Genomic DNA, 27803 nt, shown 5'->3' on the forward strand with positions numbered 1-27803 from the left:
AGAGGCATTTAAGGAAGAATAACTTCACTGAAAGTGTTGTTGACACCTGGTGCCTGAGGGAATGATAGAGGCAGGCATTGTTACTGCATGAAAGAAGTATTTAGAAGAGCACTTGAAATGCCATGGCATAGAAAGTAAAACACATCACATTCCATATTAGATTTATTGGGTTAACTCGGCCAAGCAAAAACCTGAGCCTGGGAAGCTTACTACTTACAGTAGATCAGTCTCACAATCGCCTTTCTCCTTTGGAACTCCACAGGAGTCAATGCTGGAAGTGCATTGTTCATTGTTACAGAAATTATTATAATTTCACCATCGCCCAAGGCTTTGCCAGAAGAATGTTGTGTACAGTAAAGGAAAAACAAAATGAATTGCTATGCAGGAAATGGGAAATAAAAGCAAGGGGGCATGCAGGACTGAAGTAGATCAGATAGTTAAGTGGTGTTGCAACAACAACATTACACTTAATGTCAGCAAGACCAAGGAATTGATTGTGAACTTCAAGAAGGAAATGTTAGAAGAACACACACCAGTCCTCACTGAGAGGTCAGCAGTGGAAAGGGTGAGCAGCTTCAATTTCCTGGGTGACATAATATCAAATTCAAAGTTCAAAGTAAATTTGTTATCAAAGTACATATATGTTACCATACACTACCATGACATACCTTTTTCTTGTGGGCATTCATAGTAAATACAAAGTAACACAATAGGATCAATGAAAAGCTACATACTAGACAAACAACCAATATGCAAAAGATAACAAACTATGCAAATAGAAAGAGAAAATAATAATAATAATAATAAACAAATAAGCAATAAGTATCAAGAACATGAAATGAAGAGGTTTTGAAATGGGAACAGTTCAGTGATGGGTTGAGAGAAGTTGAGTGAAGTTATCCCTTTTGGTTCAAGAGCCTGATGGTTGGGGTGTAATAACTGTTCCTGAAACCAGTGGTGTGAGCCCTGAGGCTCCTGCACTTCCTTCCTGATGGAAGCAGTGAGAAGAGAGCATGACCTGGATGATAGGGATTCTTGACGATGGATGCTGCTTTCCTGGGACAGCACACCGTGTTGACATGCTCGATGACAGTGGGGGGGGGGGGTGCATTATCTGTATCCATTACTTTTTGTAGGCTTTTCCATTCAAAGGCATTGTTATCTCTATGCCAGGCTGTGATGCAACTAGTCAGTATACATTCCACTATGCATCTATAGAAGTTTCTCAAAGTTTTAAATGATATGCTATATCTTTGCAAACTTCTAAGAATGTAGAAGCCCTCCTGTGCCTTCTTTGTAATGGCATTTAGGTGGTGGATATGCAAAGGACAGATCCTCTGAAATGATTACACAAAGGGAATTAAAATTGCTGACTCTCTCCACCTCTACTCCTCTGATGGACTGGTTCTTGGACTTCTGGTTTCCTCCTCTTGTGGTCAATAATTAAGCTCTTTGCTTTTACTGACATTGAATTAGAGGTTGTTGCAGTAGCATTAAGCCAAATTTTCAATATTTCTCATATATGCTGATTTGTCACCTCCTTTCATTTGGCCAATGACAATGGTGTTCTCAGCAAGCTTAAATATGACATTAAAGCTGTGCTTTAATAAGTGAATAGAGCAGGGGGCTAAGCACACAGCCTTATAGTGTACATGTGCTGACGGTGATTGTGAAGAAGATATTGATGCCAATCCAAATTAACTGGGGTCTGTATTTAATGAAATTGAGGATCCAGTTGCACATGAAAGTATTAAGGTCTAGGAGTTTATTAGTTAGTTTTAAGGGGATTATAGTATTGAATGCAGAACTGTCGTCAACAAGGAGCATCCTGATGTATTCACCTACATTGTCTTAGATCTATCCTAGGCCCAAAACATTAAGATAATCATGAAAAGGCATGCTAGCAGCTCTTCTTCATAAAACATAGAACATTACAGCACAGTCCAGTCCCATCAGCCCATGACATTGTGTTGTTCTTTTAACCTACTCCAAGATCAATCTAAACCTTCCCTCATACATGACCCTTCTTTCATCTATGTGCCTATCTAAAAGTTTCTTAAATGCTGCTAATATATCTGCCTCAACACCATCCCTGGCAGGATGTTCCATGCACACGCCACTCCCTGTGTATAAAATTCACCTTTGACATCTGCCCTCTATTCTCCTCCAATCACTTTAGAATTATGTCCCCTTGTGCTAGTTATCTCTGTTTTGAGAAGTAACCTCTGACTGTCCGGTTGATCCGTACCAGTCATCACCTGGTACACCTCTGTAAAGTCGTCTCTCATCCTCCTTCATCCCAAAGAAAGAAGCCCTAGCCTACTCAACCTCTCCTGATAAGACATGATCTCTATTCTAGGCAGCAACCTGGTAAATCTCCTCTACATGTGCTATAACTTTCCACATCCTTCCTATAATGAGGCAACCGGATCTAAACACAATATTCAAATATTCAATATTTTATAGGGCTGCGACAATATATTGTGACTCTTGAAATTAATCCCCCAACTAATGAAGGCCAACACACCATATGCCATCTTAAACACCCTATCAATTTGTGCAGCAACCATGCACGTGGGTCTTAAGGTAACTCTGTTCCTCCACACCATTAATAATCCTGTACTCTGCCTTCAATTTTGACCTTTCAAAGTGCATCACTTCACACTTCTCCAGATTGAACTCCATCACAATCCTCCTCAAGGGGGCATAATTTTAAGGTATTTGGAAGAAAGTGTCGCGGGGATGTCAAAGGTACGTTTTATACACAGTGAGAGGCATGTGCATGGAACACCCTGCCAGGGATGGTGTTGAGGCAGAAATATTAAGGGATTTTAGAGACTCTTAGATCGGTACATGGATGAGAGAAGAGCTCTTTGAGAGAGAAGGCTTACACTGATCTTGGAGTAAGTTTGAGGGATGGCACAACATCATGGTCAACCAACCGTTGTGGCATCTGCCTTCACTCGAAGTTCGAGAAGGCTTGATATGTCACAAAGTCTCTTGCAAATTTCTATAGACGTTCGTGAGAGAGCTTTCGAACTGTTGCCTCACAACCCGGTATGGGGATTCCAGGGCACAAGATCGCAAGAGGCCACAGGGGGTTGTAGACTCAACCAGCACCATCACGGGCACAACCCTCCCCACCATCGAGGGCCTATTCAAGATGCGACGTCTCAAGAAGGCAGCATCTATCATTAAAGACCCTCTCCACCCGGGACATGCCCCTTCTCGCCGCTATCGTCAGGGGATAGAAAGGGGAGCCTGAAGACCTACATTCAGCGATTCGGGAACAGCTTCTTCCCCTCAGTCACATTTATGAACGGTCCATGAACACATCAACACTACCTCATTATTCCATTAGATGCACTATTTAATTGTTGTGTAATATACAGCAACGTTAAGCCGCTGCACCTTACTGCTGCAGCAAACAGCAGAACTCCGATGTTCACGTGATATAAGATTGCGATATAAATTTGACTCTGAATGCTGTCGATAATCGTTGTCGAACACTCGGACCGCAGTGAAAGCGAAAACGTCGTTGTTCTTTGCGACCTTGAAACTCCGATTAAATTTGTACACGGATAATTTTCCGTTAGGGAACTCTGTGAGAACGTTTGTACGCAGCTTGTTCTTTTGTACAGTACTTCGTTTGCGGCAGAACGATGTCCCGTCGCGGGTCTCCGGCGAGGCGCTACCTCTATCCGTGGTACTGAATCCCAGCTCACAGGCATAAGGGCTGCAATTGAATATATTTGTCCCCACTTGCTCCCTGGGCCGTGGGTCGCGAGTTTCAAACCAGATTAAAATAAGTATAATCGCATTTAGTCATTACTTACTTCACATCGCCCTTGGACACAATTGCATCGTTGCTCCGTAAACCAAAATGATGAATCACGAACCCTATTTAAAGTGCAATTGAAAAGTTTGTTTTCTCCATTTCCGCCAACATCAACTTTTCACAGACTCTGCTTTCACCGTATGAAGCCCAGAGGAAGCGAAAGGCGCTTTTTTAAAGGAAAATTATTTTCTGATTCTGTTCCCGGGCGTGCGATTTTATCGGAGGCTACAACTATGTCCTTTATATCAAAACTGACCGTGTTGAGCCGAACCAATTAAAGCAGAAATCAAATGGCCAACGAAACTAATCCTTTCTGCCGACACAAAGTTCATATTGTTCAATTTCTCTTACTTTCATATGCCTATATAAATGTCTATTAAAAGTCCCTAATGGATCAAAGCTGAAAATGTATTAATTTATCAAAAATGAAAATACCCAATGGAATGTGCGACATGTACAGTGATCATCTTAAATCAAATGTTTTATGAAATCAGATCAGCCCTACACTCTGAATATAAATACTGCATGAATACTGAGCGTATCCTTCTCTCTGAAGTCTGAGAAACTATAAAATACGAGTATGTGTTAGTGACCTTCTGCAGCTGTAGCCCACCAACTTCAAGATTCAACGTGCTCAGAAATGCTCTTCAGCACCCCGCTGTGGTAATGCGTGGTTGTTTGAGTTACTGTTGCCTCCCTGTCAGCTTGAACCAGTCTGGCTATTCTCCTCTGACCTCTCTCATTAACAAGACAATTTCGGCCACAGAACTGACACTCACTCGATGTTTTTTGCTGGGTTTTTTTTTTGCACCATTTTCTGTAAACTCTAGAGACTTGTGTGTGGAAAATCCCGGAAGATCAGCAGTTTCCGACACACGCAAACCGCCCAATCATTCCATGGTCAAAGTCACTTAGATTGCATTTCTTCCGCCATTCTGATGCTTGGTCTGAAGAACAACTGAATTTTTGCATTTCTGCATCGAGTTGCTGCCACATCATTAGCTGATTTCTATTAACAACAGGTCTGCAGGTGTACTAATACAGTGGCCACTGAGAGGACAGAACATCCCTAAACTACGACAGGATTCTGATCCTGAGAACTGTTCATCAGTTAAAGATGAACTGAAACAGCAGTAATGAGAGGGTGAACAGGTACAGGAAAAGCGGCTGCTAGTCTAACACACTGACAGTGAGTCTGCTTTGGGAAACCCAGCTCTGCTCGGCTCGACTCAGCTTGCAATGGTGGGGGATTGGAGGTTAGGGAGCAGAGGGGATTGGTGATGAGAAGAGAGGCACACAATTTCCCACCTGACAAAATACACCTGCAGCCTTTCAGCCACCCAAAAAAATCTATCTCCTTCCCTTCCATTGGTCCCTGATGCTTGTTTGCATAAATGGGGTGTCCATTGGTCAGGTGATCATAACCTGAGGAAGACCTACATATTAAATTTGGGGAATGTTTCCATCTACAAACCTAGTTATTCGATATGTTGTTAAACATTATTGAATAATGGAATTATGGATTGGTTGCAATTTACAGAAAGATGCCATTCAGCCCATCATGACCATGCTAGCACTTCTCCAAAGCAATTTAGTTTATTAATAGGTGGAACACTACAGTAATCTGTATTAAAAGCAGAAATTATTTAGCAGAGGGCGAGAGAAACACTTAGTTTGATTATCTTCTTCAGATCTGAAATAGTCATTAATGCACACCATTTTGCCTAATTCCATATCTGTAACACTAACAACATTTTCATATAATTCTTTATTTTTTATAATTGATGAATGTTGTTGCTTTTGTTGAATGTCTTGCCAACACAATACAGCAGATTCCTAACACATGTAAATGCATATGGCAAAGAAGGTTGATCCTAAGTAAAATATTCAAGACGAGGTTGCTCATCAATTACTTTCTCAACAACTCCATTATGGTAGATGTAATAGTATCAGACAAACCACTTTACAAGGCACAGGTACCACAGGTGATGTAATTAGAGCCATTTATTAAAGGTAATTCACTTGAGTTCTTCAGTGCTCTGGACACTACACCCTTACAGAATTGACTGATTGGATAATTGATTCTTTTCTTGGGTTTGCTGTTGGGGACTCGTGTTCTGAGGCTCCCAAGTGATTCCAGACTACAGATCCAGGCAAGGTCCTCAGAGAGATGCTGGTTGTGTTTTGACAGAACTGCATTCTTGTCCAGAATGGAAAGCTGTCTCAGGCTGCCAAGTTGTCGAGGGGAAGCACCAACTGATCTGAAACTGGGAGACTTCTGTCCATAGAAGAAAAAAATATAAGCACAATGAGATTTTGCACCATGCATCAATAGTCTTTAGTATCTGCTCATACTCATTGAACCAAAAGATGTAACACATCCATATATTTGTTTTATCATGTGAGGAGCAGGAGGCAGTTTTTATGTTTGAGTGCATGCTCTGTGGCTTGTTAATTAATTAATTTATTTATTTATTTATTGCGATACAGTGTGGATTAGGCTCTGCTGGCTCTTTGAGCTGCAATACTCAGCAACCCCCTGATTTAATCCTAGCCTAATCGTGAGACAACTTACAATGACTAATTAACCTGCTAACCATACATTTTTGGAATGTGAGAGAAAATGGGAACACCTGGAAGAAACCCACGTGGTCATGGGGAGAACACACAACTCCTTATGAGTAGCGGTGGGCATTGAACCCAGGTTGCTAGTACTGTAAACTGTTGTGCTAACCATCATTAATGGTGCTAATGCCTGTGTCTAAAAGCATTTAGTTCATGGAATATGACAACTCCCACATGTATACCAGAAATATCATAATTATTATGGGTGATTACATTCCACTATTCCTTCTCTTTCTATTTTGCTACCCAGTGACTGAGCAAATTATGATTTTATCATGAATATAAAAATGCGTTTGATCACAATGATCCCAGTTATCACAAAAGATCATTAACTCACCCCAGAGATCAGAACTTGACTACAGTAAAACTTTGATCATCTGCTTACCATACATTCAAAATGGTTTGCTATCTGAATTAATGTGTAATTGTAATGAGCTCTTTGGGCCTGTACGGGGCGCTGTAGAGCATTGGGTGCCAAAGGTTAGAGAACAACTGAATTTGTTTATTGTTGTTTAATGACAATTATTAATCATTTAGAGTTCCTTATGTTTTTCTCAAGTGCCTTGCACTTTGTAATGCAGTCTCCTGGTGCTTTCTGTTTAAGCTTGCTAAGTCTATATTGATAAGCTCTGGGGTTCCATGTTGACTTGGACTCTTAATTCAATTTTTATGATGTGCTCTAAATCTAGTTCTTTTTTTGGTTGCTGTTTTTTGTTACGACATTTGGATGATTTTTGTATTGGGGCGGCCTGCAAATAATGAACACTGAGCTGAACAGCACTGAAATATGCCTTTTGATTTTGTACTCTCTATTTTTGTGTTTTAGCTCTTTGTTTTGGCACTATTTACGCATTTTTTTCTGTGTGTGTGTGCAGGGACCTGATGTTTGATATTTTGTTTTGAACACTTTAGTTCCATGGTTCTTCTTTGTCTCATGACTGTCTGTAGGAAATACAAATTTCATGGATGTATACTGCATACATATTTTAATAATAAATGCACTTTGAATCTTGAATTATTTAAGTGGATGCCTGATTAGTGCTTATTGCGGAATCCTGGTTTTGATAATGTTACTTCTCGCGGTTTCCCTTGGCCAAGCCATCAATATACTTTTAGAATTATTATGAATAAACTCTCGTTGCTGTCTCTACATCGGAGCCCGTCTTCCCTCCACTCTTGGGGGTCTGATGTTGCCAGCGCATTGTGACGGTAATGTTTGCCATTAATCTTTCTGTGGCCACGGTTCCTGTGTTCCTTTTCATTTCCTTCCAGTCACCTTGCCCCTCATCTGGTCTCATTGCTCACCTGGCAGCTTGTACTCCTCCCCACACACATTCTCATTCTGGCTTCTACCCCCTTCCTTTCCAGTCCAGTTGAAGAGTGTTGGCCCAAAATGCTGTCTGTTTATACCCCTCCTTCGATGCCAAGTTCCCCCGGAATCTTGTGTGTGTGGTTCTGGATTTCCAGCATCTGCAGAATTGCTTGTGTCTGTGACACTGACTTTGGTGTCCATGTTTCTTACCACAACCTGGGATTCTGCTTCCCATTCTCCATTCCAGCTCAACTGGTCTGAGGTTCACTTGCTTCTGTTTAGTTCACCAGAGGCCCCTTTCCCAAAAAACACACAAAATGCTAGAGGAACTCAGCAGGTCTGGCTGCATCGATGGAGGAGAATAAACAGTCGAAATTTTGTGCTGAGACCCTTCACCAGGACTTGAAAGGAAGGGGAAGAGGCCAGAATTAGAAGGTGGGAGGAGGGGAAGGAGTACAAACTGACAGGTGATGGGTGAAAGCAGGTGAGTGGGAGATAGGTGGAGGAAAGGGAAGAAGTGAGAAGCTGTGAGGTAATAGGTGGAAAAGGTAAAGGGCTGAAGAAGACCAAATCTGATAGCAAAGGAGAGAGGACCTGGGAGATAAGGGAAGGAGGAGAGGAACCAGAGGCAAGTGATTGATAGGTGAGGAGAAAAGAAGGGGTAAGAGGGTGAGTTTGGTCCCATGACACCTTTCAACTAACTAGTGTCCTTTAAACTTACCAGGTTCACTAAAAACTTATAATACTGGCAGAAGAGTGAATTAAAAAAATGTTAGGAATGATATCCCTGGTCTGAAGAATCTGATAGTCTGACAAAATTTTGAAAGTGCCAGGAATTTAGACATTTACTGAATTTCTCCTGTGTGAAATCAACTCATAGATGAGTGACTGGAAATATGGTTTAATGAAACTGACTGACTGCCCATCTTACTACTGGTGATTAGGTCAACAATGAAGGTCCTTCAATGTCTGTCCTCGGAGAGGGATTCTTCATTGCTGTTTCCATAACAGTTTTGTTTGACCAGTCAGGGCTGTTAGTCCTCAGTTGAGCCCCTGGACCTTGAGTAATGGTGGACCACTCTTCATCTGCCATCTACCTCTTGCCCTGTTTGGCATGGGTGACTCTACTAAATGCCAAAGCATAAAGTCTTGACTCCAGCTACATAATTCTCTGGGTCATTGAAACACACAAGCTTCCAAACCACAACAAGGTTGTGGTCCTCTTGGAGGTGTTCAATGAAAGTTCATAAGTTATAACTGAGCTCCATCATTTGGTTAATCTAAATTGTTTTAATCATCTCTACTTCACAATTCTCATGACATGAAAATTATATTTATCGACTCTATTTTCAGATGTAAATTTAATCTTGGAGAAGTACATCACGTTTGATTTATTGATAGACTTGAATATTTAAAGTGTCTTCTGGATAGCCTTTTACGGTTAACCCAGGTGCCAGGGTCCACGATATTCTGAAAAAGGGAGGGTGAGCCATGGGAAGTCATGGTACATATCGGTACCAACAACTTGGGTAGAAAAATGGAGGAGGCCCTGAAAACAGAAAACAGTGAGTTAGGAAGGAAATAGAGACACAGGACCTCAGGAGTAGTAATCTCAGGAATGCTGCCTGTGTTCTGTGACAGTGTGGATTGGAATAGAATGAGGTGGCAGATAAATGCGTGGTTGAAGAATTGGAGGGGGCAGGGATTCAGATTTCAGGATCATTAGGACCTCTACTAGGGCAGGTATGACCTGGACAAAAGGGACAGGTTGCACCCGAATCTGAGGGAGGAGGGCAATATCTTTTGCAGGCAGGTTTACTGGAGCTGTTGGGAGTGGTTTAAACTAATATGACAGGGGGATGGGAACCAGTATGATGGAGCTGAGGATGAGCCGGCAGGTTTACAAGTAGATGATGGGTGTAACGTAAATATAAGTGTAACCCAGGTTAATTAAAACCAAAGATGTAATGTTAGAAAGTTGCACCCATGGAGAGATGAAAACAAGGTTTAACAAAATAAAAAAAGAACTTGGGGAGAGAAAAAGCTATGCAAAAATGAGGTGTGGCTGACACAGACACGGACAAGCGAGGGAAACGCAGCAAACTATTAGAAACTAGAGATATAAACTGTAAAAAGTGGAATTAGTAGTGAGTATCTTTACCCTAATAACTTGAAAACCTCAGGGTGAAACCCCTGGAGGAGAGACAATTTCGATAAAAGGTTTGTTGAAGCTACGACTATAACAAGACAATAGTGGCAAAGCCAAGTGTTCAAGATCTCTACCATCAAGTTCTGTTAAATCATACCAAGTGATTTGGTGAGTTAAAACACATTTACTGTTCCGAGTGTATAATTTGTGTGTGAAATATGTTCAGTGGTGTTGTAACTGAGAGATGTTTGGAAATGACAATGAGGTATTTTGAAATAGAAAATAGAATGTGTATAAGAACTTAAGGGATGTAATCCTGTTGTATACAGGTCAGGTTTTTATTTTGTATAAGTCTGTGAATCGACTTTCCATGGATGGTCAACTATTTAATCCAATGAACCAAGAAACAAGATGACGAGCCACCTAAGATTGAAGAACCAGCACAGGAACGGAACGTGTAATGACGTAGGGGATTTCATACGGTTGGATGAATAAGTTGATTTTCATTCAAAGGATCTGAATTTGATTTTCTGCAGGAACTGATTATTTCTTGCAAAAACTTTGATAAGTTCCTCAACAAGATTTACTTTGTTTAAAAGTTGTGATGTTGGATATTTGTCATGAAAGGAGTTAAGGTGTGTGCGTGTGTGTAAATAAAATTTTTGAACTTATAGACATACTGAGTGGATCTGAAGCTGAAGTTAATCATAATACTTAAGAAAAGGAATTCAATGACTTTTCTAACTAAGGATAAATAAATTAGTCCTAGACCTTTAAATAGGAAATGACACTAGATGTAATTAGTTAGAGAAATTGGAGTAATAAAGATTATTCTAAGGAATCTCACTGATTATAACTAAAAATGTATTTGGTTTTTGTTTGCCATCTGAGATTTGGAACCTGAGCAGAATGTTGGAATATTGAATTGTTCTTACTCATGTAAATATTCTGTATATGTTGTTTTTATAAACAAAACTTTCCTCCAGAAATGTGTGTTTTCTGTTCACTGCATCATTCCAATACTTTTGATGGCCCACTGGCACCGAGTGTTGTACTATGTAACTTGATCTTCTCATAAAGAGTGCAGCAACATCTCACTTAAGATAAGACAAAGGCAACACTGGTGTTACGAGAGGAAGGACAAGCCAATGATTGGCAACAAATGCAGACAGACCAAAGAGTTAAATTGTACCACAGAGGCAAAATTGAAAAGGATGAAGAATCCAGGACTGAGGATTCTGTATTTAAAAGCCCATAGCATTCGGAATAAAGTGGATGAACCCATGGCACAATAAGAGATTGGCTGGTATGATGTTGTAGGCATCACTGAGCCGTGGCTGAAAGACAGCCAGAGTTGGGAGCTTAACATCAAAGGATATACTTTTTATCAAAAGGACAGGCAGGAAGGCATAGGCGGTGGTGTGGTTCTGTTGGTAGGAGATGGAATTACATCTTTAGAAAGAGGTGACATAGGGTCAGAGAATGTTGAATCTTTGTGGGTGGAGTTAAAGGAGCCCTTAGGAGGCAGTGGTCATAATATGATTGAATTCATACTGCAATTTGAGAGGGAGAAGCAGAAGTCACAGATATCCATATTGTAATGGAATAAAGGGAATTACAGAGGCATGAGAGAGAAGCTTGCCCAGGTGGATTGGGGGAGGATACTGGCAGGGGTGATGGCAGAGATGGCTGAAGTTTCTGGGAATAATTCACAAGGCTCAAGATAGACATGTCCCACAGAAGAAGTTGTTCTTAAATAGCAGGGTAGGCAACTGTGGCTGACAAGGGCAGTTAAGGACTGCACAAAAGCCAAGGAAAGGACAGATAATGTAGCAAAAGTGAGTGAGAAATTGGATGTTTGGAAAGCTTTTAAAATCCAATAGAAGGCAACTAAAAAGCCATAAGAAGGGAAAAGATGAAATTTAAGGGCAAACTAACCAATAATATAAAGCAGATACTAAAAGTATTTTCAGTTATATAAAGAGTAAAAGGGAGGTGAGAGTTGATTTTGGACCATTGGAAAATTATGCTGATGAGGTAGTAACAGGGGATAAGGAAATGGTAGGTGAACTTAATGGGTACTTTGCATCAGTTTTCACTATGGAAGTCACTAGCAGTGTGCCAGAGGTCCGTAAGGGTCAGGGAGCAGGAGAGAAGTTGCTGAAGAGATTACGGATGCATTGGTCATGGTCTTTCAAGAATCACTTGATTCTGGCATGGTCCCAGGGGGCTGGAAAACTGCAAATGTCACTCCACTCTTCAAGAAGGGAGGAAGGCAAAAGAAAGGAAATTATAGGCCAGTTAGCCTAACCGCAGTGGTTGAAAAAGTGTTGGAGTCTATTATTAAGGATGACTGGAGTACTGGGGTACTTGGAGACTGATGATAAAATAAGTCAAAGTCAGCTTGGTTCTGTAAAGGGAAATCTTGTCCTCCAAATCTGTTAGAATTCTTCGAGGAAGTAACAAGCAGGGTGGATAAAGGAGAGGCAGTGGATGTCATTCAATTGGATTTTCAGAAGGCATTTGATAAAGTGCCACGCATGAGGCTGCTAAACAACATACAATCCTATGGCGTTACAGAAAAGGTACTGGCATGGATAGAGGAATGGCTGACAGGCAGGAGGCAGTGAGTGGGAATAAAGGGGGCCTTTTCTGGTTGGCAACATTGTGTGCTAGAAAGGCCTGTACTGTGTTGTACTGCTCTATTTTCCATGTTTTATGTTCTACAGACTATGTACTAACTAATCAGGTATATAATTAAGAAACAGTAATTAACTCAACAGATTTGCACATCCACACTTACAACAAGACAACAGCAATACTAGTCAAAATTGAAATATGTCAGTAAATCAACAAGACCATTAATCATAATTCATAGGAGCAGAATTAGGCCATGTAAAGCATCGAGTCTGCTCCACCATGGCTGATTTATTTTCCCTTTCAATCCTATTCTCCTGACTTTTCCCTCATTAAGTGATGTACTTAGTAATCAAAAACCTATCAAACTCTTGACCCAATCAATTGACCTTCACAGTGACAATGAATTCTACAGATACACTAAGCCCTGGCTAAAGAAATTCCTCCTCAACTCTATTCTAAAGGGACACCTTGCACTCTGAGGCTGTACCCTCTGGTCCGGGACTCTCTTACAATGGGAAACATCCTCTCCATGTCCACTCTGTCATGCCCTCTTCTCCTTACCACCATCAGAGGGGTGATACAGGAGCCTAAAGATGCACATCCAACAACTTCTGAACGAACGGTCCGTGTACCCATGAACACGTCCTGATTACTCTTTGTTTCTCCTTTGATTACACTATTTACTTGTATTTGTCATTTACAATAATTTCATGTTTTAGCACTGTGCCACAAAACAACAAATGTCATGTCATCTAAGCCAGTGACAATCAATCTGATTCTGATAATGCCACCAATCAGCATAATATTGTTCTGAAAGTCATTGGAATAAATGAGTTAAGGGGTAAATTCAGAATTAGTAATCACCCAGCTAGTGTCCATTGTATTCTGCACTTAAATATGTATCAATCAGCAATCTCATGTCCAAGTGACAATTCTCACATGCCAAGTTGGTATCCACGGTTACGCTTAGTAAAAGTGTTTTATGGTTCCGTTTGAGAATCAACAATCCGAGGGGAAAATAAATATTAAAAATGAATAACAAATGTTAACAGATTATGAATATTCTGGTCTATTTCAAAATAAAGTTGATATGTTCCTTACTTAAATCCCAAAAAGCATCACTATTTCTTCAGAGTTTAAGAAATTAATGACTTTGTATTATTATGAGCCATATATTATACATACATCTTTCAGAGAAGTTTGGTTCCCTGTGCACCAATGTCCATTCCATCTTGTCAGGAGTCTTTCATCAGCTGGGTAGCTCTTTGTGGAAGAAATTTTAGATGGCTTTTCGATTGAGTTTCTTGTTGATAATTTCACTATTTGTAATGGCTCAAAGTAAACATTTCCTCGAAATCCCTCCAAAGTCACATGAAAAATAAGCACAGTAATATAATCAATTACTTCAAGGTGCCAGTTTACCCAATTTTGTATGTGAATCTAATGTAATTAAATCCTTTAATTTATTTTTCCATTTAGTTAACCGAGAAAGATAATCAGCAATTTAGCAAACGAAAATGTTGTGTTACTTTTGTCAACTTCTGAATGTTACTTTATTTGTTTGCAAAATGCTTATTGTAGCTTTGCTCCAACTTGGAAGTTGTGACTATGCCTATAAACATGATAATGGATTAGTATTGATATTGGTTTATTATTGTCACATGTACCGAGATACAATGAAAAGCTGTTATTTTGCACGTCACCCAGGCAGATCATACCATACGTAATTACATTCATCACCACCATTATGTGACAAGGGTGATCATGGTCTTCTGACTATGATTGTTCTCAGCAAATTTTTCTCATTTTATATCTTTTTTTATTGATTTAAAAAAAATGAATAAATACAAATCAGAGGAGAAGTTGTATCAAATACATAAACATACGAAACAATGAAAGGGATGTATACTGTCAAAGTCATGTAAATGTTATTTTGAACTATTATACATAAACAAAGAACCACAACTCTGCATGGCAATTCATACAGAAAAAAAGACTGGAAATGTTATAATTAAGAGAAAAAAACCACTAATCTAACTTAAAACAAAAAAAGAAGAGTGGGCAGTCCATTTGAGGATATAATTACAAAATAAAAGAAAACATCCTTCTGGTCAGATCTGAAACTGCACGGAGAGAGAAAAACTATATTAAAAATATTTTACCTAAAAAAAAGATAGAAAAAATTAGATCATATGAAAATATTGAATAAAAGGTCACTAGGTTTGCTTAAATTTAAAAGATGTATTGAACATCGGACTTCTGATTCTCTCCAGCCAAAAAAAAACGGAAGGTGGATTAGAATCTTCCCAGTATAACAAAACAGCTCTCCTGGTCAGTAAAGTTGAAAAGACTATCACATGTTGAGCAGAAGCAGGAACACTTCCTTCTTCCTTTGGAATAATCCCCAAGATTGCCGTAAGTGAATTAGGTTATAAGTCCACACCTATGACTTTTGATAACGTTCTAAAAACGTCTCTCCAAAAATTATTTAACTTATGAGTTAGGGTAGCCACCAATCAATCACAGATAGGATATATATCAGAAAAAATTTGCATTAGTTTATCTTTTGACATATGTGCCCTGTGCACTATCTGGAACTGAATTAGGGAGTGACTTGCGCAGATAGATGAATTATTAACTAAATAATAAATTTTATTTCATTGATCATCTGAAAGTGAATTCTGAAGTTCCATTTCCCAAGCATGTTTATCCTTATCATTAGGCATCATATGTGAATTCATTAACCATTTGTATATAATGGCTACCAATCCTTTTTGAAATGGTTTAAGCTGAAAAATAGCATGTATCATATTTGGTAAATGAACAAATGGATAATTTGATAAGAAATCAAGTAAAAAATTCCTAACTTGTAAGTTTCTAAAAAAATGTGCATCAGATATATCATGTTTATCCACTAGCTGCAAAAAAGACATTAAACAGTCCTCTAAAAACAAATCTAAAATAGCTTTTATTCCCTTAGTTTTCCATGTTAAAAAAGCCTTATCCAAAATTGATGGTTTAAAAAAAAGTTAAAAAGGATATTACTAGAGAGAACAAAGTTATTTAAATTGAAAAATCTACGAAACTGAAACCAATTTTTTAAAGTATGTTTAACAATAGGACTGAGAACTTGTCTACCTGTCCTGAAGAACAAAAAAGGACGAGGAGCTCCCAGTAAGGAAGCCAAAGAAAACCCCCTCACCGAGCTCCCCTCCAAATGTAACCGTGAAGGACAGTCCTGGTTATCTATATCGTGAATCCAAAAGGTGATATAACGAATATTAATTTGCCCAATAATAAAATCTAAAGTTTGGTAAAACCAGTCATCCATCTTTTTTTGATTTTTGCAGTAAAGATTTATTCACTCTAGAGCTTTTATTATTCCAAATGTATGACAGGATCATGGAATCTATTCTATCAAAAAACATTTTCGGGACAATGGATGGAACTGCTTGAAATGTATATAAAAATTTCAGTAAAATTACCATTTTTATAGCATTTATTCAACAAATTAATGATATCGTCACAGGCGACCATTTGGAAAACGTTGGCAAATTTTTCTACAGAAGTGGTTTGCCATTGCTGCCTCTGGGCAGTGTCTTCGCAAGATGGGTGATCCTAGCCATTATCAATACTCTTCAGAGATTGCATCAGTGGTCGCATAACCAGGCCTTGTTATATACGTATACCAGCGACAATCCACCACCTGCTCCCATGGTTTCACAATATCGTGATCAGGGGACTAAGCAGGGTGACCTGCAGGATACCAAAAAGAAGGAGCTCCTTATACCTCCTTTGGTAAAGATGTATCTCTATCCTGCTACCGCCCCTCCCCCCTGTTTAGGACTACTACAGCTGAAATCCACAGTCACAGTCAAGGGTACTTCAGTAAACTGTATTTTTTTAAGATGTTAAAAAAATCTATTGATACTTAAAATCAATGAACCTTGGATAACAGATGTAGGTTATGAGAGCAGTTTCCCTTTAAGAAAACAGAAGAGGGGATGGTCTGCTGGTCGTAAGGTACTATTGAAACACAGAGGCGTTAGGTCCCTACTCCTGACTATCCTTCTGGTGAATCTACAATCTCTGGAAAATAAAACTGAAGACCTCAGAGCAAGATTGTTGTACCAGAGGGACATCAGGGAACGCTGTGAACTTTGCTTCACAGAAATATGGCTATTCCCTGCCGTTTCAGATGCTGCACTGCAGCTTGATGGCTTCGTGAATCTCTGCAAAGACAGGACAGCTGAGTCTTTTAAAGGCAGAGGAGGTGGAATATACCTCATGATTAACTCATCATGGTACACAAACGTGCTGGTTTTTTTCTCAGCCCTGCTCACCTGACCTGGAACATCCGACGGTCAAATGCCATTTATTTTATCTGCCGAGGGAGTTTTCTGCCATCATCCTGGTGTACATTCTAACTAAGGGCAACATCAGACAGACACTGGAGGAGCTGAGCTTCATAATTAGCAGACACAAAATTGTGCTCCTGATGCCCTTAGGATTGTGGGAGATTTAAACCAGGCCAGATTGAAGAAGTCTGAACAACTACCACCTACGCATCAGCTGTGGAACAACAGGTGCCAACATACTTCTGTTATATCACCATCAAGAATGCTTACCATGCCATCATCCCATGCCCACACTTTGGAAAAACTGATCATCGGGCTATACGTCTACTCCTAGTACATGGACAGAAATGTAAGACTGCAGCACCAGTGGTGAGGACCAAGGAGGTGTGGTCAAGGGAAGTGAAGGAGCACTTACAGGACTACTCTGAGTCAGTGAACTGGATAATGTTCAGAGATCCATCTTCGAGCCTGAATGAATATGCCACAGTTATCATTGACTTCATCAAGACCAGTATGAATGATTGTGTGCCTTCAAGAACATACCAGACATACCCAAACCAAATGTGGATGAAACAGAAGATACATAATTTGCTGAGGTATAAGTCTGTGGCATTAAAGACTGGTAATCAGAAATATACAAGAACCACAGGTACAACCTACGTGGATTGTTCCTGATTGACAATTGCCCAGTGGCACTCACATCTACAGTGATAAGGTGCATTGAGAAGTTGGTCAAGGCTAGAATTAACTCCAGGACCCACTGCAATTTGCCTAATTCCACAGCAGATGCAATCTCACTGGCTCACCATTCAGCCTTGGATCATCTGGACAATAGGAATACCTACGTCAGACTTCTGTTTATTGAATACAGCTCAGCATTCAACTCAATCATGCTGACAGTTCTAATCAATAAACTGCAAAACCTGGCCCTTTGCACCTCCCTCTGCAACTGGATTCTTGACTTCCTCGCCTGGAGAACGCAGTCTGTGTGGATCGGAATTAACATCTTCGCCTAACTGACAGTCAACACTGGCACACCTCAAGCAAGCATACTTAGCCCAATGCTTTACTCTTTCTGCACTCATTACTGTGTGGCTAGGCACAGCTCAAATGGCATCTATAAATTTGCTGGTGACACAATTGCTGGCAGAATTTCCGATGGTGTCAAGGAAGTACAGAATATAGGAGTGAGATATATCAGCTAGTTGAGTGATGGAGCAGCGACAACCTTGTACTCAACATCAATAAGACAAAAAAATTGAGTGTGGACTTTAGGGCAGCAAGTTGAGGAAACACACACCAGTCCTCATTGAGGGATCAGAAGTGGAAAGGGTAAGCAGTTCCAAGTTCCGAGCTGTAAACATAGGATCTATCCTGGCCCCAACATATCGATGCAATTACAAAGTAGGCACGACAGTAGCTATATTTCATCTGGAGTTCAAGGAGAATTGGCGTGTCACTAAAGACTCATGCTTATTTCTGCAGATGTACTGTGGAGAGCATTCTGACTGGCTGCATTGCCTTCTGGTATAGAGCAGATCAGAAAAAGCAGCAGAAAGTTGCAATTCAACCACCTCCATCATGGGCACCAGACTCCCAAGCATCCAGGACATCTCCAAACAGCAATGCCTCAAAAAGGTGGCATCCATCATTAAAGATCCCCATCACCCAGGACATGCCCTCTTGTCATTGCTACAATCAGAGAGGAGGTACAGGAGCCTGAAGGCACACACTCAATGTTTCAGGAATATCTTCTTCCCCTCCACTATCAGCTTTCTGAACAGACAATGAAAAATGAACCCATGAATGCTACCTCAGTGCTTTTTGCACTAGTGATTCTATCTAATTTTATTTTTCTATATATACTTACTGTAATTTACAGAGATTATTATTTGGTATTGCAAAGTACTGCTGCTGCAAAACAACAAATATCATGACAAATGCCAGTGGTGTTAAACCTGATTCTGAAGTACTGTACATGTGATACATAAATCTGAATCGGAGCCTGAACCAGCACTCAGTACTTCTCTTCTGCAGACCCTTCAAGGCATGTTAACTGAAGATGTTTTCTTCCTCAGCCTTTTCCCCTCACCAATACCCCTCAATGTGCATTCCTCCAGCAGATAGTTTCTTGCTCCAGGTTCCACAGTCTCTTGTATCTCCACAGTAGATTCATTCACAGGACTTTTACTTGTGTGCCCCCAGGAATCTGGCATGAATGTTTATTGTTGATTGCAGCATCCATTTATTACGAGCTGATAACTTTCATACAGGGACATTCAGCTGTGCTTCTGATCAATCATTCTGGTTACCATGCCTCCAGCTCAACTACTACTACAGGAGGTACCTAATAAAGTGGCCACTGGGTACATGCTCATGGTCTTCTGCTGCTGTAGCCCATCCACTTCAAGGTTAAACATGTTGCCCATTCAGAGATACCACTGTTGTGGTTATTTGAGTTACTGTTGCCTTCCTCTCAGCTTGAACCAGCCTGGCCTTTCTCCTCTCAAGTTCAAGTTCAATTGTCATTCAACCATACATGAATACTGATGGATGCAGCCAAATGAGATTGTGTTACCCCAGGGCCAAGGTGCGAAACACAGTACCAACAGTCACATGCAGCTCAAGGCATGTGTAACACATCTAACATAGCAAGCACATTTAAGATACAGTAAAATAGTCAGGCAAAAAAAATCTTCCAAGTCCCTAAGTCCGTGAATGTTGCAGGTGTCTGCAGCCGAACACAATACAGCTTGTCTTCTGCTGAGTGGACACTAGGTGGCAGCACCAACTCCAGCTTGTGAGCCGTGCCTCTCTGCCCCTGGAGGAGTGCTAGGCCTCTGACACCTCTCTCCTTGATCTCTCTCGCTAATGATGTGTTTTCACCCACAGAACCGCTGCTCACTGGACCTCTTTTTTTTTGTTTTTTTTGCACTATTGCCTGTAGAATCTAGAGATGTGTGTGTGAAAATCCCTGTAGATGAGCAGTATCTGAGATACTCAAACCATCCCATCTGACCTCAACAACCATTCCACTGTCAAAGTCACTTAGACCTTCTCCATTCTGGACACAACTGACTCTTAACCATGTCTACATGCTCTTATACATTGAGTTGCTGCTGCATGATGGCTGATTAGGTATTTGCATGAACAAGGTGTACCTAATAAAGTGGTCACTGAGTGTATATCCTGATATTTATCTATCTATGAACAAAGAATTTGAAGGTATCAACAATCACCTTGCATGTTACAATGGAAATAAAGTTTTGGAAGGTGCATTTGCTGATAAATTTGTATGAAGTCTGTCTATTATCAGGACCAAGAGTCTGCACTAATTTTGTTCATTTACAGTCAATCAAAAGAACACAGCAGCGTATATTGGATCAATTCCTCTGATGATAACTATTAGAAACTTATACACAGTTTTATAGTACTATGATAGTATTGACTGTTTTAATTTGTTCTGAATTTCATTTAAACACATAATTTGTTTCTCATTTAAACAGCAGTTTGTCTCTTTTATATCTTTTTAACTATTTCTATGAAACTTCACCTAATTGAGGCAGCTACTTAAATGGGCCAAAATGCACTGGCCCCAATCCATCCCAATTAACCAGAATCCACTCTACAGTAAATGGCAAATAAAGTTGATCCTTGATGCTGATAATTTTTTGGCCAAATATAAGTGTAATAAAGCAAAAAAAAAAAAATCGGAATGAGCATCTGGCAGACTTTTGGAGATTGGTTCAGGAAAGCTGCAATTCCTGATCCTATCACTAAGTCTGCCAGGCAAAGTTATTTTTTATTTATGCAATCTATACAGAGGCACCCAGCCATCTGGAAGACAACAAGGTAAATTGGCTGGGAATATACTTTGCATTTCACATCACATTAATCAGCACACATTGTCATTACAAAAATGCTTTCAAATAAACTGCTATTTAATGTATTTGACATTTTGCAATTAATGAATTTTAAAAATCTTTAAATATGTTTATTTATTATCTGGTATGGTTCAATACATCATTGTCACAATTAGTCATGTTAAAAAACCCACACAAAATTGGGATGAATTACTCTAACTGAAGGGTTTTGAGATGTGTTTTACTTTCAGTGTTCCTCTACTGCCACCTCTAGATTCCAAGTTGAGAGGAGCTTCATTAAAAACCTTCAGAGTGAAGTGGCTGATTAATTAAGCAAGAGTACAGACATAAAGTACTTGTATTGCTTGAAGCATTTCATTTACCCGAGAAACATGATTAGATAGCAAAGATGTTTAAATCTACCTTACTCTTTAAATATTCAGGAACTGATTGTGACAAATGAGATCATATAATGTGAAGAAGTTAAGTATCTGCCAACTTACATTGACTGTGTACGGTATATCAGCTGCACCGGAAGAAGTGGGATACTTTATCGCTCGTTGGCGGTGTGACTCCAGTTTTCTGCACAAAAAAATGAACTATGTCCTCATTCTTGAACTTGTTGGCGAGCAATGGTTAAGGCGTTTAACCACGCATTTCTGAAGATTTAATATTGTACAGTGTATATTTTGAAAGAAACATAGACTAAATGCGGGAGGAACTCAGCAGGTCAGTCAGCGTCGATGGGAAGGAATGAACAGTCGATGTTTCTGGATGAGACCCTTCTCCAGGACTGGACAGGAAGTGGCAGAAGCCAGAGTAAGAAGATTGGGGGATGGGAAGGAGCAGAAAATAGCAGGAGATTGGTGAAGCCAGGTGAAGGGGAAGGTGGGTGGGTGGCTAGGAGATGCCAGAATAAGATGGTGGGGGGGGGAATGGAAGGATTCTTACTGCATTTTCACTCCACCACCCACCTTCCCCCTCACCTGCTATCATCTATCACCTGCCGTCTTTGACTCCTTTCTTTCCCCACCTTGTTATGCTGACTTCTGCCACCCACCCACCCATCCTGGGGAAGGGTCTCAGCCTGACTGAGACATCATCAATTGTTTATTCCTCTCCATAGATGCTGCCTGACCTGCTCAGTTCCTCTAGCGTTTTGTGTGTGTTTTTGCAGCATCTGCAGAATCTCTTGTATTTCAGGTTAGTTGACTGTCCATTATCAGATTTACTTAGCACTGTGAAAGACTGTGCAGGTCATATCACACAGGCTCTAGAAGTATTTAGCACAACAAACAACTTCAGATTGGTGACACAGGAGACTGCAGATAGTGGAATCTGGAGCAAAAAAATAAAATGGTGGAAGAACTCAGCAAGCCAAGCAGCATCTGTGGAGAATGGTCGGCATTTCGATACAAGACTGTATCAGGACTGAGAGTGTCAGTATAAAGGGGTTTTGAAGGGGGTGGGTGAGGTGGGAGGGTGAAGCACAGGTTGGAAGACGATTGGTGAAGCCAGATTGGGGAGGGAGTGGGGCAGCTGTGAACTAGTTGGGGTTGCAGATCGATTGAGACAGAGGCTGGTAGGTGATAGTTGGAAACACAAGTGAATCTTGGAGGATGGAGCCAGATGTAGGAAAGGAAAGGGGAGATAATTACATTGGTAACGTATGTTAAATTTCTACTCACTTTGGTAGCTGGGTTGGTATTTTGTGGATACTGAGCATCACGGGCAAATATGAAATTTGAAGACCTGTAAGACATTTCAAAAGCCTTTAGAAAGTTCCACGATTGAGTTTAAACATGGTAGATTCATATAGCCATGGAGTCATACGGCACAGAAAAAGGCCATTCAGCCCAACTTGTCATGTGAACCAAGATATCCTATCTCAGCTAGTCCCATTGGCCTGTGTTTGGCCCATATCTTTTTAACCCTTTCCTACCCATGTACATGACCAAGTATCTTTCTTAAATAAGGTTACTGCAACTGATTCACTCACCAGCTCTGCTGGTTCAATACATATTCGCACGACTCTCTGGGTGCCAAAGTCAGAACGTAGCACAGTACAGGCCCTTCACTGAACTTTTAACTCAATCCAAGATCCATCTAACCCTTCCCACACACATACCCATCAGAATCAGGTTTAATATCACTAACGTAGTATGTGCTGACATTTGTTGCTTTGTGACAGCAATGCAGTGCATACATAAAACAGACTATAAATTACAACAAGAAATATATATTCCTATACTATATATATATGTATAGCAAGCCCCCTGCCAGTTCTCAGGGCAATCTCTTTCTCCCACAACCTCTTCTCTTGTGTATTCTCCTAAACAACGTGCTCCCAATTCTTCCACCATACATCTACGTTCGAGGTGGTAATCAGCAATTAGCTTCAGCAGGGACAGAAGTGAAGCCAGCTGACAGGAGCCGCGAGGAACCGCACAACCTGCTGCTGCCACGAACAACTCAGTCCTTCGTCCCTGTCCTCCTTCGCTGTACACTATGAGTATGTCAGTTCTAACCTCCGGCAGGATATTTCAGAAGTTGTTAGACGTTCACCGCCTCTGCAATTTAACACGGCGTGACGGGATTCTGTCAGAAATGCTGGGTAACAATTGTTTGAGAATGTATTGGCATTGACTAGAGAATTACAAGCTCACACTTGAGTAAGGAACATATCAGCATTCCCCTTTAGTTTTGCAGGATTTTTGTTCCTAGCATTGAAGAACATGACTTTTGATAAGAAGAAGAGCTTTTATTGGTCAGATGTACAGTACTGTGCAAAAGTCTGAGGCACATGTATATAGCCAGGCTGCCTAAAACTTCTGCACAGTACTGTAGTAATTTTATGTATTGCACTGTGCTGCTGCCGCAGGGAAAAAACAAATTTGATGACATATGTGAGTGATGATAAACCTGATTCTGACGTGGGTCTCTATTGTGGACTGAGAGTGGGAAGGGTCAGGGAGAGGGTTGGGAATAGGGGAAGGGAGAGGGGAGGGAGCAGGAAGAACTTGAGAGCCATTCTGTAATGATCAGTAAACCCATGGTTTAGAATCAAATGACCTTGCCTGGTGTCTCAGGGTTGCGGGTGCCAACATTCATGCCACCCTGTGCCCCTGGCACTCCTTCTCTGCCACCTGTCCCATACCTCTCCCGCAGCACTCCACCCTCACCATTCTCAACATGTTTGCTCCCACCGAGTTTAAAAAATCCACTCCACTCCACGTTGACTAATACAGTACTGTGAAAAAGTCTTGGTTGCCCACACTTTACAGACTTATAGTGAAACATACGGTGAAATGAATCATTTTGAGTCAATGACCAAAACAGTATGAGGACAGTACTGGTGCAGACGGCCACTCTTCCTGTGACAACATAGCATAACTAACCCTAACTCTGCATCTTTGGAATGTGGAAGAAAAGCAGAGCATCCCGAGGAAACCCACACAGTTACAAATAGAAAGTACAAACTCCTTACAGTGGCAGAAATCAAACCCAGTTCAATAATCACTGGGGCTGTAAAGCAATTGTGCTAACTGCCATGATACCATGCCACACAATTTAATTTTATTATATATTCAAGATAACTTCTAAATGATTAATTTTTCTAATTTCAGAAAGCTGAATTCAAAACAATATTGAAGTTGTCTTTTAAGCTAAAGAGTCCACATCATGTGTGTGAAACATTGCAATTTGTAAAACTAGATGATAAAAGTATCTGAAATAAAGCATTGGAGATACACAGCAGGTCAGGCTGCATCTATGGAGCAAAAACAACAGAATGAATGTTCTGGTCTTTGACATCAGAAGTGCCCTGATCTGAAACTTAGAACATGTCATCTTAGAAGCAAATTCTGCAAAACTGATGTGAGTGTTTTTTTCAAAGATCAAAGTACATTTATTATCAAAGTATGTATACCTTATACAACCTTGAGATTTGTCATCTTACAGGCAGCCACTAAACAAAGAAGCCCAACAGGACACACTGAAAAAAGAAGACTGTCAAACATAAAAAAAAACAAATTGTGCAACAATATAAGTAAGCAAATAACATTCAGAACTGAAGTTCACAAAAGTGGGTCCACAGACACAAAGCCAGTCATCACTGCAACCGGTTCAGGAGCCCATTAGTTGCAGGCCCCAGCCTTAGTCCCCTGGCCCATCCCTCACCTCTGGCCCTGACACCCTGATCTTTCCAGTGTGTCTGATGCTTAAATTGTCCAAACCTCAGGTTGTCCTTTACTCTTTGACCTGGGCCCTGGCACTTTGCTTCAGCCTGTACCTGACTTTTCCAATCGGGCCAGTGCTTAAATCTTGGGTTCTCCCTCCTTCTTGGGCTCAGGCCCGGGTCCCACTGCCTGACCTCAGTTCTGCTGCAAATAAAGTAAACACCTTTTCGACATTGTATATAGAATATTGGAGGAGGACAGGCAGCATCTACGGAGGGAAAAGTAAGGGTGGCGTTTGGGCCGAGACTGGGAAAAAAGAGGGAAGAAGCCAGAATAAAAGATTAGGGGGAGGGTGAGGAGCAGGGACTGGCAGAGGTAGGTGAATCCAGGTGAGGGTGAAGTCGGAATGGGAGGGTGGGAGAGGGGACAAAGGGATGATGTGGGAAGCCAGGAGGTGATTGGTGGAAAAGGCAAAGAGCTTGAAGAAGAAGAAATCTGATAGGAGAGGAAATAGGGATTGTAGCTTGTAAACGGAAGTGTTTAGTGTTCTGTTTTGTAACTTGAAAATATTAAACTAATTGAAAGGAAAACGAGAGTCAGGAGTTAAGTCATGTACTTTGTTTTTACTTTAAGTGAGGTGTGCATGTATCACAAGGTAATGGTGTGTGCGATTCACTTATTTTTACACATAACCTATTGTGAATTATATAAACAAAGAGTGCTTAATCAGCCACAAATTTACAAGATTACTCAAATATTACTGGAATTCTGATTACACACCATTTTGTTTCTCACACGTACAAACCAGAGCTCAAAGCGAGGACAATTTTCTTTTAAGTTGAAATACCGAAATCTGAAATTAAAAAGAACAATTCTGGAAATATTCAGGGTCTGCTTTAGTCCTGTACCTGCTTTCTTCTCCACAGATGCTGCATGGACTGTTGAGATATTTCCAACGTATTCCATTTAGCCCCCAACAAGATGCTGCTCACCGAGTGCTATTGAACCGAGATTTCAGACTAAAACTGGTTTTGTAATCACCTTAACTGCTAAAGCAGCAATCGTACTCAGACTGAACAACCCTCATTTAGTTTGCCTCACTTTGTTAATCTTAAAAGCCACCGGGAACAGAGAGATTTCCAGGGTTTGAGTATAGCTTCAAGTCACATGCCAAGGTGCAGGAGGAACGCTTGACAACACCACCTGCTTTAACAACCATTGACCACAAAAGGTACCAAGGAAATAAGAAAAATCGTACTTAGAAGCTGTCAGCCGTATTTCTCTGCAAATTGTCTTCCCTGAAGGGCCAGTGAAATTGCATTTTGGCTTTGAACTTTATTTGTTTGAACAAGTTTCCTTAGCAACAATTCTCACTTTCTGCAGAGCCACACCCACATGCCGCACCTTCCCAGTATCATGTTGTGTTTACATTATACTGCAAGAATCCTTAAGCACCAGTAATGGAATTACACTGAACAGTTCCATCAAAATATTTCCTGGAGGAACTATACTGGCAATTCATTTCTAGATGAGATATCCTTTCTCCTCCATATTCTACTGTGTTCTTTTTCCAACTACATGTAGTCTAACCCATTTTCATTGTTAACTTTGGCAGACATATTATTATATTTTGTAACCAGCTACCTATGGATATTGGTGAGTGACTGGGACCTAGAGTTTCCTGGTTAATCTGGCCATAATTCCAAATGTTGGAGAACACGTATAGCAAAGCAAAGAACAAACTGCTGGTGGAAGTCAGCAGGCCAGCAACTCCTTGTCAGGAAATGTAGAGGAGGCTTGACCGAAAGGCAGAGTAGTGGAGATGATTCAGTGGCGAATGATAGCTTTAGTAATAGACTGCAAAACAACAAGCTACAAGGGGCCACTAAACAAGAGAGAACAGATACTAACATGCTAACTGAAGGCTTGAAGCAAGCATCTCAACTTAAGTTTGTGAATATTTGCCATGTCATCCAAAGCTCTGACAAATTTCCATAGATGCGGGATCAAGCGTATATTGACTGGTTTCATCACAGCCTGCTATGGAAACACCAATACCATTGTACAGAAAAGCCTACAAAAAGTCGCAGATATGGCCCAGCCCATCACAGGTAAAGCCCTCCCCACCATTAAACACAGTTACAAAGAGCACGGTTGCTGGAAAACAGCATCCATGATTAAGGACCCCCAACATCCAAGCCACGCTGTCTTCTCACTGTTGCTATCAGGAAAAGTTATTACCCCTTGATCATCAACAGTGGGGATAACTTCACTCACCCCATCACCGAACTGTTTCCACAAACTAGGGACTTACTTTCAAGGAATCTTCACCTCCTGTTCTTGATATTCATTGCTTAGTTATTATTATTATTATTATTATTATTATTATTATTATTATTATTATTATTATTATTATTTACAAAAACACATTTTTGTCAGCTCAAGCTAGTAAAACCTGAGGTGCAGGCACTGCCAAGCATGCTCACTTGTCAATTGCTAGGAACTTTTGAACCTTTCTAATGGGTTTAGTATTGTGGTTTTCTGACGATTTGCATAAATGTTGCCATGTAGTCCTAAATGTTTAATGCTATTGTGTCCAATCACAAACAACAGAACATCTGCAGATGCTGGCAATCCAAGTAACACACACACACACACACACACACACACACACACAAAATGGTGGAGGAACTCAGCAGGTATGGCAGCATCTATGGAAAAGAGTACAGTCGATGTTTTGGACTGAGACCCTTCATCAGGACAGGAGGGAAATGAAAAGATACATCAGAGTAAGAAAGTGGGAGGGGGGGAGAAACAAGGTGATAGGTGAAACTGGTGGG

The 27803-nt window shown here is 40.5% G+C and overlaps 1 protein-coding gene across 1 annotated transcript; it reads right to left on the reverse strand.

Annotated features, from left to right (window-relative positions):
- Window positions 1-3366: 3366 nt before the first annotated feature.
- Window positions 3367-26289, reverse strand: LOC132397567 (uncharacterized). The gene is made up of 7 exons (XM_059976385.1): window positions 26222-26289; window positions 22474-22537; window positions 21289-21367; window positions 13750-13923; window positions 5819-6116; window positions 3837-3900; window positions 3367-3736 (listed from the first exon to the last, which is right to left on the reverse strand). Exons 2-7 carry the CDS (start codon window positions 22509-22511, stop codon window positions 3367-3369), a joined length of 1023 nt encoding a protein of 340 aa, XP_059832368.1. The 5' UTR covers window positions 22512-22537; window positions 26222-26289.
- Window positions 26290-27803: the final 1514 nt, after the last annotated feature.

The sequence above is a fragment of the Hypanus sabinus genome, chromosome 7 (assembly GCF_030144855.1).
Source record: "Hypanus sabinus isolate sHypSab1 chromosome 7, sHypSab1.hap1, whole genome shotgun sequence".
NCBI classification, from domain to species: domain Eukaryota; kingdom Metazoa; phylum Chordata; class Chondrichthyes; order Myliobatiformes; family Dasyatidae; genus Hypanus; species Hypanus sabinus.